We start from the raw sequence: 15,960 nt of genomic DNA, 5'->3' as shown, positions 1-15,960 counted from the left end.
AAAAGGTTATTCTAATCTGAAATTAAGAGTTTGTCCTTGGATGTTTGTCTCAGCTGTCTCTTAGCCCTGTTTTAGAATCGCGGCTGCCTTTTTCCCAATGTTAGCTAGGATAAGCTTTGCCCCATCCTATAATCATCTGCATGTGTCCAAATGGTTTTCTACATGTTAACCTTTGACACTACATTTGTATGTACAACACTGTATGACTGCAGGTTGAGTTCCACAAGTTAAACATGTGGTTAACCCTTTTGTGATTAACCCATGTTTTTAACAAAAGTTGGATATCCTTCTTTTAATAAATAGCTTACCTGTGTAGTAGTTGTAAATCTTTGCTCTTTTCCTGGTCTCTGACCTAGCAGTAAAAGCATGGCAACACGTACTAAGCAGACCTTTGCATGGCCACTTGTGACAGCTGATAGGTACACTATGTGGTAATTGCTCTGAAAAATGCTCTGTCTGTACTGCATGAATATTAACTCTGTGTTTGTGTTACAATGCTTGAACTGCTCACTGCATACAGAAGCTGGATCAGAACGTGCCTGCGAAACTGTTGGCAGACCAGAGAAGGGTAGGTACTTACACCAGCATGGCAGCTTAACTAACATCTTTAATACTATAGAATTATTAAAATGAGGTACCCCTCTAGTTAATAAACAAATGCAGGTAACTCATTAGATTAGTGTTTTTATTCTCACTTAAATTACATGTGAAACAGGCATGTAGCAGAGAAGTAACCTATATTATCAGTTTATGTCACTCGTACACAGTTTCATTGCAAATGAAATTGTATAATATTGCTATCCAGAATATTTCCTTACTGTAAATGTCTCCAGCATTTAAAATAGCTTTCCTGCCATTTTTGAAGGGAGGCTGTTGGACTAATGTGCCTCTTTCACTAGCCGTCAGTTTCATGACACATTTGTTTGGTCTTTTAAATTTTACAAATAACACTCTGTTTGGACTGAAGCTCCAACGTCCTCAGCATCGTTGAGTCATTGTGAATTTGGTTCATTAATTTTACATTTTTGGATCTCAAAAGTGCACACATCCACTTAATGTCAAATGATTTCCAGCTATTATGTGACATCAAATCTGATAGGTTAATAATAATAATAATAATAATAATAATAATAATAATAATAATAATAATAATAATAATAATAATAATAATAATAATAATAATAATAATAATTAAAGCAGACAAGTTAATTTGATGACGCACCTCTTGACTTGAGGATTTCTGACTCTAGTCTACACATTTACAACCTGCCATAATCAAGCTATACATCATCAATACATCGCTCTCCCCCGACCAGCAAAGCCGGCTTTCCCCCCCATACAAGTCAGCATATGCCAGCTTGTGACTACCTTGCTTGGCAAGACGCCGCCGCAAAAGAGGAGGGCTGACCTCAATGCTCTGCTGTGAGGGAGCGACGCAAAAACAAAATTCAGAAATAATTTCTGTCTAGAAGAGAAAGAAGATGAAGTATGTAATATAAATTTGTAGCATTTGCATTATGCAACATTAGGACCGCTACCTTGAATTCGTCGACCATCATCGTTTTGAAAAATAAACGGCATTGGGAGACATCCAGCGTAGATGGGGTCATCGCTGTTTCACCACACCACCTATCATCCCTCGCCACTGGGTTCATTTTTAAACCTCATAGCTGTACGAAATATAGACGCTTCCACTTATGATTTGATAAATAACCAGAGGGAGGTAAGCGACGACTAGACAATGCTGGCTTATTATGGGAATGTTTTGTGGAAGACGGTACGACTTTTAGCCAAAGAGTGCAAATGTCAGGAAAGTTCTGCTGGGAAAGCTGAACTTTATTTCTGGGTCATCGATTTTCTCTGTAACTGAGGTGTAAACTCAGGACTGGAAGGCTGTAAGCGAATAAAAATGTGCTTTGTTCAATTATTGCTTTAACACTGCACACTTACGCAACCTGGGTTACTGTAGCTGTTTGATCTAGATAATATAGTTGCTTGTTTATCAGTGACATTGCACAGGATGAATGTCTCATTAAAGATGGTAAAAGTTCTTAATCACAATGTAATTCTTCACATCAAAAAAAAAAAAACCTTGGCTTTTAATAAGGGTGTCTACATTTTTGAGATCCGCTGTAAGTCATATCAAATCAGAGCTGGAAATAAATGTTATGCGCATACACGCTTCTGAATAGCCTACAGCCAATAAAAGATGAGTTCTTCACACCAAAGTAGTCGTGACCCCCGGAGCTTGACGCCGGCAGCAGAGTTTATATAATCCCGCTGTCGTCTCTCAAGGCCCACCCACAGCTCACGATAATTTGCACATAATGGCACACAAACACACAAATCGCAGTCCTCTTTCATTTCCTTCACTTTATCCCATGGGAGGTCTTTCAGGTAACGATGGGCTGCGGTTGCCATGCCAACGGCAGAGTCGTGCCGCTGACTGCTCGACGGTGGATGAGTCACGGTGTAGGAGGGTTGCCCTCGAGTCTGCCTGAGTGAAAACCAGGACCTCCCATTGTTATTGCATAGAATCACTGTGGCTATAAAAAAAAAAAACATTTGCGTGGGAGGCATAAAATTTATGCTTAACCATGACAGGTTATTTGGAAACTTTTTTTAAAATATTTACAATCATTCCTGTAGAAAAATCAATTGTAGGGTTCGGCTATAAGTGTTGAAAGGTGAAAAACCTCCTCGGTGCTTGAATTGAAGGGAGCTGGAAATTTTGACTCTCCTGTTGTTCTGTTCGAGAACCCAAAAAGTAAGTCCAGTGGAACTTGTGTGGGAACACCAAGGATTGCCTTGAAATGCGTGTCTTAGAAACTACACCAACACGTTTGCAGGCCGTGAATTTCTGAGAATTATTTATTTACTTGCAGAATATGTCACTTGTGTTATACAATCTCCCGTCTCTCCCCGTCGCTGACGTCACATCATTGCATCCTGCCCTTTCTCTTCCACTTTTAGGGTGAGGCGCTCAGACAGATTCTGGTGAGCCGTTACTATGGAAACTTCCATCGGAGCGGTGGGCGGAGGGACAGCCTGACGTCATTTGGCAATGGCCCCCTCAGTCCGGTAGGGCCGGGCAGGAGCCAATCAGGTGACCATTTTGCTCATTTCCAGCCCTGAACACAAACATTTGTCTTTGTTTTTGCAGTGGCTTTTTTTTTTCTCCAGTTTGCTGCCAAAGGGCCGTGAGAACGCTGGTTTGAACCTCTCTAGCTGACCGGATCCTTATGTGAAGCATTAACCAAAGCCTCTGAGAAACATAAAGGGTATCTCGCTGCCAGGAATGATGATATCAGACACCAGCGCCTCTGTAAATTTTTTGCTTTTGGTTTGTGAGCAATAAGCCACAAGAATCTCGTTGTATCTGTCTGGCCCTGAGGTGGTTATCAGCTCTGTGGTTGTGCTGCAAGATGCCCTTTGAGCATGCAGAGCACAACATTCTTATCAAGACACGATAAAGAGGTCAATGTGTTACTATCTGGAGTCAAAATACTGAAGCAATGCGCCATGGCTGTTTGAGCCATTGGTTGACACATGTAATTACATAAGATTATTTTTTAAATCAGACTACAGGTGCAATGAGTGATTTTTTTCATTCATTCGGCAGATCAGAACGCTTTGTGCCTGGCCTGTGATGCATTCACATTATTTGACTTGCTTTAATCAAGCAGTTGTCATGAGCGGTGTTTGACTGAGTTTGAAAACACTCATCCTGGATCCTGTTTCCCCATCTTTCCCATGCACGCCATCCAGACCACAGAAAGCCTGCCCTTTGCCATCCATGATGAACTTCTTTTTGTTGCTAAGAGACAGGCTGGTGCGTCCTGTGGAAACAGCCTATGCACCTGTTGCAGAAACAAGAGCCGGGAAAGGAATTTAATATGCAGCCCCAAGTAGGGGCTCCGGAGGGGGCAGAAATGTGCTCGGTGTGATGATTTAGACGGCTGGAGATAGGCACCTGTATAGGGCTTTTTCCTGAACTAATACATTTTTATTCAGAATAAATTACCAGCGTTTTTGGTATTAAAAAAAATAAAGTCACATTTAATATTTTTTATTGTTGATTTTTTTTCTAGGTATTATTATATTTATTGTGTATCTACTGTGCAAATTTATAATGGTTAATTTTCTTACTGCAGTAGCATAATCTGACACTAATAGGCCAATGCTTAGTCCAATTTCCTATAACATTTTACAGAGTTGGAGCATATCTCAAGTACTGAGTCCTATCTTATGCTCTGTTCTGTTCAGCCACCCTGACAAGCTATTTTAATATGATTTAGGCCTGACGACTGGGATGACCTTGCAAAAAGGCTAAACAATCTATTTGGTTATTTGACTATATATTTTGGATCATTATGACCCAATGATGAACAAGTTTAAGTTACATTTTTTTGCTAGTGTCCTTCAGATGTGTGTTTTTTTAAGTTTGGTATTATAAACAGTTAATTCACTATGCAACACACTCTAACCAGTACCCGAGGAAATTTATAAGAAAGAGAACAAGTCCACATAATTATAGATCCTCTTTTTTTTCATTTACATCAGTCCCATCTGGAGTGGTTGGTAGTATACAGATCAATCTTTAGTCTCATCTGACCAAAGCGCTCAGTTCCATTTGAAGTCCCAGTAGCTTCATGTAAACTTCATAAGTTTACATTTGGGATTGTAGGACATAAACAGCTTTTTCCTAGCCTTTGGCCTGCTTTCTATACAATTGGTTTGCAAGTAGATGCCATCAAAATGTTGCTATGGACACTTGGTAACCCCAAGATGCCCCTCTTTGCTGCAGTTCTCTAACAGTGCGCTTTGGAATTTTTTTTCCTTCTCTTTTATCATCCCTTGAATTGTTTTGTCTTTCCCATTTTGAAGAATGGCTAAGAGAAATTAGCTTCTGTGTCCCACCAGATTTGCACCTAACTGGTTGTGGTATTTGTGTATGTCTAATTCAAACTTTTTAGACTTGCTGAAAAATGTTAAAAAAAATCGTTTAAATTATGAAAATGGTTCAAGTACATTTATTTCAGGAATTGTTTGGGAGCCAATAATTGTGGAACAGAAGATTTGGTTAAAAACAAAATGAATCCATAAACTCATATTAAAGGTCTGGTTTTCCTAAACTCTCCAGTGCAAGAATTTGCTACTTTAATAAAAGAAAAATACAACTTAAGGCCTTTGTAAAAACATTTTTATCAAATAGGAGTGAGAGTGCAGGGTGGCGTATACACTTAAAACAAACAGCCCTGGTTTTACTTGTTAACTTCTCTTGGTCTTGCAGCTTTAGGGGGGCCAGGCGGCCTCAGTCGGGGGGAGATGACCCTGGCTGAGGTGCAGTGTCATCTGGACAAAGAAGGAGCTTCGGATCTCGTTATTGATCTAATCATGAACACTACCAGTGACAGAGTCTTCCAAGAAAGCATCCTATTGGCCATTGCATTGCTGGAAGGAGGAAACACAACCATCCAGGTCAGTCACACAAACTTGGACTCTATCAATAAACATAATTTTTTTGTGGATTATGTCTACTAATGAAAAATGCTTAACTCTTTACGTTCAGTCAGCAAGTAGTTTGCACAAAATTAAGAGAATGCACTACATGTGGGTCAATATACCATTGCAGTTGCACATGTACGTACAGCCCAACGCTCCATTCCTTCGTCTGCTTTATATTTAAAAAAAAACAGGCCATTTGTTAATGATTCTCCTCATCTGTAGATAATAACAATAATAAGACTGTGAAATAACCTCAGATATTTCCCCCATTCTTTGATTTGCCCTTATCCTTGCAGACCCTCTTTCCGCAGGTCTTCGATGTCTCTGTTCCTCGCCTTTTTTTTAATCAGTTTATCTCGTGGTCTGTTCATTTTTGTCGGTCGGTCTGCGTACTGTTGTGTAAGCGGGGGGCTTGCATAATCAGATAAGAGCGAGGAAGCCACTAAGGCGGAGATAATGCATCGGCTTCCCACGGCTGCAGCAGAGCAGCGTCACGTGATCTGTCTGTGTTACATAAGGCGGTGTGAATGAACAATGAGGAATGTCTCAGCCTTCAAAACATTCCTGACCCGCTCCCTTACGTTCTCCCACCGCCCAAACTGGGTCATGCTGGGCCTCCGGAACTGGGGCAGTGGGGAGAGAGGGTGAAAGGGTGAGGAAACACACAGGAGGGGTTGAGGAAAAACTGGAGGTATACCATTCCTTACCGACTCATGTTTGCTCTGGGAAAGATGCTTTTTTTTTGCAGAAAAAATTATCCTGCAGAGAAAGAAATGTCCCTCACTGTGCAAACATTTATTTAAGCTTTAAGTTACCGGATATTTTCCAGTGGAAACCAAGCACACGATAAAAGTCATAGTTCACCTCTGTGCTGGTGAAGATTCTCAGTCATCCAGGTCATGGTCATTCCAAAAAAGGGTGTTTCCCTTTTTTCGTTCACCACGAATTTAGTTTTTTTTTTTCTTCACCTTCTTCATTCGTTGTTACTTCCAGAACACCTGTTGGGTGTCGCATATCTGCTCTCATGTAACACTGTTAACTATTTACTCTTGCCCTACATAGTGCACAAAAATAGCCCGACTATGTAAATCATCAGCGTTCAGTTCTTCAAACGCTTATGTGCCTGATGCTGTAATGCAATGCAAATCCATAAATGTCATGAAATGCTGTTAGCAGGAATTATTCCAAGAACAAAACCTGTTTGAAACACATTAGATGGGAAGTGTTGCATGAAGGGTGTTTCTCATATGCGCTTCAGCGTGGCTTTAAGAAAGTTTGAGTTCATTTAAAAACTTTTAGATTGAAATACAGCCTTCTTAGAATCTGCAAGAATACTATGTATGGGTTTTAGTTGATTTCTAACATCGCCTTCAAAAAGTTAGACCAGCGGCACAAAACAAACAGAAAAGATGGCATCTAGAAAATTACAGTTGGAAAGATAGGAATCATTTAGACTGCATACTAGGTTTGAGTGTTTACTGAATCTGGAAATATCTTTATGTATTAAAAGTGAAGAACGTTTATATTAACTGTTTATCTCAATGAACACATCCAAGTCTTTGGTGAAAATCGTTGAACTCTCTGAGGATGATTCATGTATGCGTCTTTTATACGGCTAAGAAAACAATTTAGAGCGCTTTGCAAAAGGGTTTAGTCCCTGTTAACGTTTTCATATTTTGCCACCTTACAACCACAAATTTATATGTTTTTCACTGTATTAAAAGCGAATCCACAACAAACTATTAGGAAAAGGATAAATAGGTTTTCAAACATTTAAAATAAAACTGAAATCCAGTCAATCTAAAAGAGTAAATGAAGTCCCCGTGTTTGTGATGTAATCCCAGTTTTAAATCCACCTGGACAGGTCGATGATTAGTCTATAAAACATGTATGCCTACCTAAACTGACATGCAGGGGAATTTTAATTCAATTGTATTTATATAGCACCAATTCATGATACATGTTATCGCAAGGAACTTTACAAAGTCAAACGCAATCAAATCATACAGATTGGTCGAAAAGTTTCCTATCTAAGGAAACCCAGTAGATTGCATCAAGTCTTGACAAGCAGCATTCACTCCTGGAGAACCGTAGAACCACAGTGGACAGTCGTCTGCATTGTCCATGGCTTTGCAGCAATCCCTCATACTGAACATGCATGAAGCGACAGTGGAGAGGAAACCTCCCCTTTAACAGGAAGGAAAACCTCCAAGAGAACCAGGCTCAGTGTGAACGGTCATCTGTCTCGACCAACTGGGGATTGGAGAAGACAGAGCAGAGACATACATTGATCCAGGAATCCTTTCTATGTTATATGGTAATGGCAGATGATCTGCCCCCTGGGTGATGTCAAAACTAACAGAACCTCAGTCCAGGTGTACCTACTAGGAAGAGAAAAAAGAGAGAACATAAAGTTAAAAATGTAGATAACAACAAACAATGCAAAATTGGGGAACAGTAGGAGAACTCAGCAGAGGGAGATAAATAGATCTTGATGTCCTCCAGCAGCCTAAGCCTATAGCAGCATAACTACAGAGATAGCTCAGGGTAACCTAAGCCACTTTAACTGTAAGCTTTGTCTAAAAGGAAAGTTTTAAGCCTTGTCTTAAAAGTAGACAGGGTGTCTGCCTCACGGACCAAAACTTGGAAGTTAGCTAAATGCTAACCCTCCCATTCTACTTTTAGAGACTCTAGGAACCACCGGTAGACCTTCAGTCTAAGAGAGAAGTGCTTGGTTGGGAACATATGGGGCAATCAGATCTGATGTATATGATGGAGCTTGATTATTAAGGGCTTTATACGTTGGGAAAATTTTAAATTCTATTCTTGATATGAAGAAAGAAGGCCAAGGGTAGCTTGGTATGTATCCCTAGAGTTTGAAGATTTATTATTAACATAAACAAACTGGAATCTGTCAGACATATAAAATTTAAACCAGCCTAATGCTTGCCGCTTAATCCCTACAGTATGTTCAAGTCTTTCTAGGAGAATATGGTGATCAACTGTGTCAAATGCAGCACTGAGATCTAACAGGACAAGTATAGACACAAGTCCATTATCTGAGGCCATGAGAATATCATTAGTGACTATCACCAGAGCTGTTTCAGTGCTATGATGAGCTCTGAAGCCTGACTGAAACTCCTCAAGTAGGTCATTATTTTGTAAATGTTCACATAGTTGATTAGCAACTACTTTCTCAAGAATTTTAGATAAGAAAAGAAGATTAGATATAGGTTTGTAATTTATTGTCATTTTGATCAAGAGATGGTTTCTTTAGTAAAGGTTTAATAACAGCTACTTTGAAAGCCTGTGGTACATATCCATTTGACTAAGGATGCATTAATCATGTCCAAAATTGTGGTATTAATTAAATTGAATACTTCCCTAAATAACTTGGTTTGGATTGGGTCTAACATACAAGTTAAAGGTTTAGATGAAGCTAAAATTGTTGATAACTCAGAAAGCTCTACTGCTTCTAAACTGTTCAAACACCGATCAGGTTCTAAACATTCCTCTAACACTGCCTCACTTACTGAAGACGAGGTAATCATATTTTGGAGGATGCCAGTTATTTTATTTTTAATAGAATAAATGTTATTTATGAAGAATCCCATAAAGTCATTACTGCTGAGCGCTAAGAGAATGGATGAATCAACGGAGCTATGACTCTGGGTAGGTTTGACAACTGCACTAAAGAGAAACCTAGAATTATTTTTATTCCCCTCTATAAATGATGAAAAATATGCTGCTCTAACTCTGTGAAAGGTCTTTTTATACAACACTACACTGTTTTTTTCAGATTAGGTAGGATTCCTAAAAGGGGGCGTTAATTAGTCAGAGTCCACAAGTACAAGCTTTTAAAGAGGATGGCAAGATGAAAACCATGACAAGCCCTGTCACAAGCCATGTAAGGGACTCTGCAAACATGTGGGAAAAGGTGCTCTGCCTTCATTGTGTTGTAACAAGCAAAACATAATATGTTGCAGAAAACTAGCCCTCCACATCACCCTATAAAATGCATCACTGCACTAACTCATGGTTGTATTTAGCATGTTACTGTCAGGATGCATTACTTCAGCAGAAACAGAGAAGCTGGTCAGTATTGATGGCAAAGTGTATGAAGCTCGATACAGAGCAATCCTGGAAGAAAAAAACCTGCTAGAAGCTGCAACACACTTGGGAATAGGTTGGACCTTCACCAGACAATGACCCTGAATATAAGCCAGAGCTAGAAAAGCATGGTTTACATCGAAGCACATATGTATGTGTCAGAATGGCACAGTCAGAGTCCAGACTAAATGTAATTGTGAAGCTGTGGCAAGACTTGAAAATGGCTCTGCATGGATGCTCTCCATCCAATCTGACTTAGCTTGAGGTATTCTTACAAAGAAGGATGGGCATAAATGACAATGTCTAGACCAAGGGTGCCCAAGTTCAGGCCTCAAGAACTACTATCCTGCAACTTTTAAATTCATCCCTTCTCCAACACTCCTGAATCAAATGAATGGCTCGTTCCCAGGCTTCTGCAGAGCTGAATGGCTGCTGATGAGGTGATTCAGGCAGTTGATGTAGGTGTGTTGAAGAATCTAAAAGATGAGGGATAACAGCTTTCAAGGACTAGATTTCGGCACCCCTGGCCTAGATTGAGCAGTTGAAGAGACAAAAGAGATCACAAAAGCCTTCCTGCAGCTGGAATAGTTGCAACAACAAAATAAGGTTCTAGAAATCATTGATTCAGGAGGGCTGAATAAAAATGCATGCCATACATTAGATTTTGCACATTTATAGATTGACCAAGATAAAAAAAATTTATAAAGATAAAAAGATTAAAAAAAAACATCACTTTTTTCCAAATAACTAAAATTGGAAACGCTGAAGTGCCAGAACATATTTCCTGAAATACACAAACACTCGGAGGGGTAAACTTACCCCCTGACCCAACATTTTTGAAATTTTGCTACTGGCTTTAAATGTTATGCTCCATAAGTAACAGAGCCAGCACTTGCTCACTAGACAAAGTCTTTGTGGTGCTTTTTTGGTTGAAAGCAAAATTTGTGAATGTTGCTGTTGACTGTTGTGTGTGTATTTGGTAGCTATTTTCCAGAGTTGCTCTATTACATCTTGTGCATGTGCTTCCTCCTCTCTCCTGTCCTCTCCTCCTCGGTCTCCTCTCAGCATTGCTGCAAAGCGCTATGACCAATCTCACGCAAGTGTAAATTTTGTTGTGACATGGTAACTTGTGACATTTCACTCATCAGCCATCTGCCGTCTAACTACACGGCACGCTGCTCTCTTTCCCTGCAAAGCTGTTCTGAATGGGGGGGGGGACCTTGTTGAATTACAGTTAAAAATCCTGACAAATTGGATAGTTTGAGGGAGGGGGGAAAAAAAGGGATGTGATAAAAAGGGAGGAAGAAGTCTTCAGGGGGTAAAGGAGAGCTGAGCAGCAGCTCCATTTGGTCTACATGTGGCACTAGCTGACGTGAGAGGAGAAGAGGAGCGCAAGTATAAATAGCTGTTACATAACTTCCTTTTGTTGATGCCAAGTGGCGGAACGGAAGGAGAGAAGGGAAAGCGCTATGACCTTGTTTTTCAGCACTGTCCGCCCCCTCCTGGCCCTGCTCCTCTCCGTCTCATAGTTACAGACAGGCTCTGTGTTTACTCAACACTACAGGGGGGCCCCTGAGACGTGTGCCCGTCTTCTCCGTCCACCTCATCTCTCTCCGCTTTCATCCTCGCCGTTTTTTTTCTCCCTTATTTTTTTCCTGCTCTACCAAAACACGCAGAGGGGTTGTGCAGAAATGGCGTCACTTTTTTTTTTTTTTTTTTTTTTTTTTTAGATGAGCTTCTCAGGGCCAGTGTCGAAACTAAAGAGGCAGCAACATGAAAGTTTAAGGTTTTCACTTCTGATTCATTGACGGAAACATTTCTGAAGAAATCAAAAAATGAAAGTTGGGTCACTTTGGGGTTTTCTTTTGTCTTTGGTGTGGCATCGTCTTTGTTTCGGTGACGCACTTGCCCGACTAAAGTGCAGTTCTTAGAAACTGCGTTTTGAAAAAAACATCGCATGTGATGGGGCTTCTGTGCTGCCGGTGAATCTAAAAAATAATTTAACCTTTTTTTTTAATGACCAGCACATTTGCCTTTCATTGAATGGGGATGAAAGAAACATGCCTTTACCACAGTGAAACATAATGCGTCTATTAAAGATAAAATGGCCCTTTTTGGCATCCTGCTGGACACACGGGCTGATTTGGATACCTGTAACCTGGCATTTGCAACAAAGGAGCCTTTCTTTCTTTGATAAAACATAGTGTGGAAAACCAGTTGGATTACATAAGAACCCGGTTGGCTGAGAGTTTGAGAGAGAAAGCTGTGCTTTAGGGTATGTGGGGGATTGTGGGTGTGTCCTTTCCAAAACTGGCATGTGCTAATTGCCTGAGACAGCTGACCCAGTTTTTTTTTGTTTTTTTTTTGTGTGTGCGAGTGCAAAAGTCAGTAGGCGGACCGGTGCGTGCCGTCTCCAGCCTGTTTGTGCTTCGACTGTACAAGGTTTAGTGTGAGTCGGTGCCAGTTATGTAATGGTTAAGGATGAGTGCTCCTCTGTGTTTCCTGTGGTTTGGATCAATGTATGTTATGCTGGCCCTGTGCCTCATGGTTCACCCCCTGCAACTGAATTATATGAGCATGCATGACAATAACTAGCCCCCACCGCCCTCCACCTTCCTACCCTTCCCTCCACAGGCATGCTCGGACTTGTAAACTCTGCCTGGACTGTGAGTGGCGCAGCTAATCCCGGTCTGCGTGTCTCGTCTATCATCAGGTTGTTTATTGCTCGATGGCCTTGTCTTGACTGGCGGTCTCCCTCTGCCGCCCCACGCTGCCCATCTCCTTGTCCCTGAGTTTTTGGCAGAATGCGTACGTGCAGGAGGCCAGCAGCTCAGTGGGGGAGGGCCGGGTGGGGCACAGGACTGCGAGTCTCCTTTGAAGTGCGAGTTCTGAGTAATATCGTTCCTCTCAAGCTACTTTGTTCCAAAAGCCGATTAGACTCACTTTGTTTGCTTGCCTTGCAGCTCTGGCGCCCGTTTTAATTTCAATTAAATGAGTAGCAGAGGATTCTTGCATGACGGAGAAGGAAAACAACAACCTCGTGGCTGTAATTTATGTTTTCTCCTCTTGTCCAGCTTTAGCTCTAACCTGGAAAGGCAACTGGTTATGTAACAAAATTTGAGACGTGGCCTAAATACTAGCTGATAACACTCTATCCCACCCTATCTCTTGCTCTATTTTCCCCTCGCTCATTCAGCCTTTTTTTTTTTTTTTTTTTTTGGTCAGTTTTTCTTCCTTAGGTTTCTCCTCAGCCCCACCACACACCACCTCTGCCCTCCGATCTGTGTATGTAGGCCAGGCTTCTCCCTCCCTCCTGACCCATGTCATTTTTTTTTTCACCCTGTAAGTGTGGCAAGGCTGCTTTGGCTGCTAAAAAGCCTTTCCGTATACTGCAGCAGTAACAGCTCTTGCATAATCAAAACAACAGCCTTGTGGACTGGGACACGGTGTATACATCGTCCCTGGCAAGCTTGAAACTGCTCTAATTCTCTGTGACCCCATTCTGCAGCCGTAACCATGGCGTTAAACCCTCTCATATCTCGGACCTACTTCGCGACGGTTATATAATATTTTCTGAAGGTCCTGATAAGACCTCTTTTATCATGTAAAGTGGTGTTGGTTTTTACTCTTGGTTGGTCAGACTATAAGTGTTGACTTTGATAAAGTGCTCTTTCCCATATTAAAAGGGTAACCTTTGCATTAATAATTGGTTTCCTTGATTTATCTCCAGTGGGACCGTGCTTTCAAATCAGTCGATGCGTTGAAATGTTTGCGCTTCTAAGCTCGAAATTGTTTGACCAGTTGTGTCAATATATGGTGAGAATAGCTGATACAGTTTTAAAGGCTTCTGCAAGATACTACCATGAACATGTTTAAAGGGCAGATATCATTATTTTTGCCCTTTTTATTCTGTTCAGATGTGTTCAGACTTGTAGATCTTGTTGGTTATATTAATTTTCATGTCCATAGTTTACACATACACTTTGTTGCCAAATTGCATTGAAGCATTCCTTCAATCCATTCTAAAACACAAACTTTAGGGTCATCGCGGTTTTGATCCCTAATGTTTGATATGTTGTTGGCAGATGTGTAACCATACATCAATCCACATCAATATATCGATTAACTGATGATCGATCCAATTACATGGATGTAAAATGAAAATATTAATCCATATTGACATTTTCAAGATACACCTTTATTTTAAAATTCAGGCATGAGGCTATATTGAACAGATGATCTATTATCATCATCGTCATTATTATTTTAAAATTGGAAGAATGCTGTTTTTGACAACTTAGAAATAAAATGGTCAAATCATATTTCATTCGTTGTGAGTTGATATCAGTGAAAATGATAGTACATGGGCAGATAACATTGCATCATATCGATCTAAAATCGTAACAGACTCTGTGATATCAGTAAATATTGCATCGTCCTCCAAATAAATAAAATACACACTCACACACACACACACATATATATATATATATATATATATATATATATATATATATATATATATATATAATAAAGCTGGTGATTCACACCCACACTAAGGCTTTCCACAAGCTGTAGGAGAATGTTTATGTTGGTTACGAAGGCCTCCTCTGCTCTGATTCTTCTTAAAGGTTGTGGCCAGTGATTGTAGCCCACTCTAGAAACTGCAGCTAATTCTGGTAAAGGGCGGCAGATCGGAGAGAGCTGGTTGACATCTGTTAACATGTGCTGATAAAACAATGCATTTTCATATCTAAAAAAACAAACGTTTTTCTCATAAACAACAACCCGCAGTCACCTCAATGATCTGGTTTCTTTTTGATGGAGCTAGCTGTCATGGCCAAGCAGGAATTGTGTTATTGTTGTTTAATAATTAGGGGGCAGATCTTTTTTCTAACATAGAAACTGTTTTTGGTGGGCAAGAAGAACTTCTCCCTCTTTACCTGTTTGATTTTATGACTCTCATCCGACTTCTCCTTTGAGTATTCAATCATTCTTCTGTGTTATCAGTGAGCAGCTACGCCACCACTCAGCATATTCCTTTTAAAGAAACATTTTTAAAATAAATATTTTTTCTCTTTATGGCAATGGGCAATCCTCCCCTGCTGTTGCGACTTCATCCCGATGGCAGTGTTTTATGTTTTAGAGGGGCTTTCTCTGGAAAAGCAAGTTTTAAAATGATCTTACTGCTCTTAAAAAAAGAAAAAAAATAACTATGTAAAAGACCCGTTGTTACTCTTTTGTTATGTTTGGCAGATATCTGGCTTCTCTGGGCTCTAAACCGTGTTGTTTCCTGTTTAACATAATTATGCCTTTATTTTCCCTCGTATCCAGCGTTCATTCTTTTGCCGTCTGACCGATGACAAGAAATCAGAGAAGTTCTTCCGGGTTTTCTACGACCGTATGAAGTCGGCCCAGCAGGAAATCAAAGCGACGGTGACAGTAAACACGAGCGATTTAGGAAACAGGAGAAGAGACGATGACAGCCAGGACAAAGACGTCCCCGCTCGCAAAAAAGGTCTGATATTACCCGCTATGGCTAGAAGCAGGAAGAGATGTTGGGTTGTTTGTTAGGACACAGACATTGGTGGTTATCTACATCAACGCTGTTTTATTTCCCAATTTTTATGCAGCTCGAGATGCAGCCGTGGCAATGACAGAAGATGTGAAAGAGCAGTTAATAGAGGCCTCATCTGCCACCAAGAAGGCTTTCAACTCTTACCGACGTGAAGCTGACCCAGAGGACCACTGTACCTCGGCAGATGGCCTGCCCAGCGCCGGGGCCAACAACCACGAGGAAAAGATGAGTTTTGTGATCGTTATCATGCAGCCCATTCTTCGCTTCCTGCAGCTACTTTGTGAGAACCACAACCGTGACCTGCAGGTGGGACACTCTGCGTATCAGAAGGGTTTAGGTCTATTCTTTATACATCTTTGATTAGATCTACTTAATGGCTTTTAGAGGGATGTTACTATTGTATTCATATTATCTTTGATCACAATAATTGCTACGGATAAATGTGGGATTTACACGTCTGCAATATATACAAGATTTTTGATCAGTTCAGTATATATATATATGGGAATAAATAAAATGTATGGTATGTGTTTTTTAAAAAGTTGCATCCTTATATCCCTAATAATGCATCACTAATAATAAGAGTATCAATATTATTAGTTAGAATACTTGTAACTATGATATTTTTTCATTCTTATTTTTATTTTAATTGAAAGATTTGAGCAACACTATAAAATAAATAAAATGCTATGATAAATAGTAGATTTAAAGTGCTTGTGCTGTTTACAGTACCTTTTAGATAGCTTTCTTTAGAGCCTTTTTGT

At 40.2% G+C, this 15,960-nt stretch overlaps 1 protein-coding gene across 4 annotated transcripts in view; it reads left to right on the top strand.

Moving 5' to 3' along the window:
• LOC105937030 (inositol 1,4,5-trisphosphate receptor type 1) overlaps positions 1 to 15,960 on the top strand; it is a 121,072-nt gene that overhangs the window by 72,786 nt on the left and 32,326 nt on the right. For 3 of the 4 annotated variants that reach the window (XM_036151572.1, XM_036151570.1, XM_036151571.1), the window contains 5 exons: positions 521 to 568; positions 2,974 to 3,106; positions 5,294 to 5,481; positions 14,953 to 15,136; positions 15,252 to 15,502. In XM_036151572.1, the coding sequence (XP_036007465.1) occupies positions 521 to 568; positions 2,974 to 3,106; positions 5,294 to 5,481; positions 14,953 to 15,136; positions 15,252 to 15,502 (804 nt within the window). The remainder of the gene's footprint in view (positions 1 to 520; positions 569 to 2,973; positions 3,107 to 5,293; positions 5,482 to 14,952; positions 15,137 to 15,251; positions 15,503 to 15,960) is intronic. The other variant, XM_036151573.1, reaches the window with a different exon arrangement.

The sequence above is a fragment of the Fundulus heteroclitus genome, chromosome 20 (assembly GCF_011125445.2).
Source record: "Fundulus heteroclitus isolate FHET01 chromosome 20, MU-UCD_Fhet_4.1, whole genome shotgun sequence".
In the NCBI taxonomy this organism is placed as follows: domain Eukaryota; kingdom Metazoa; phylum Chordata; class Actinopteri; order Cyprinodontiformes; family Fundulidae; genus Fundulus; species Fundulus heteroclitus.
The sequence above is the reverse complement of the archived record's forward strand: the minus strand, read 5'-3'. Positions and strand labels throughout refer to the sequence as shown.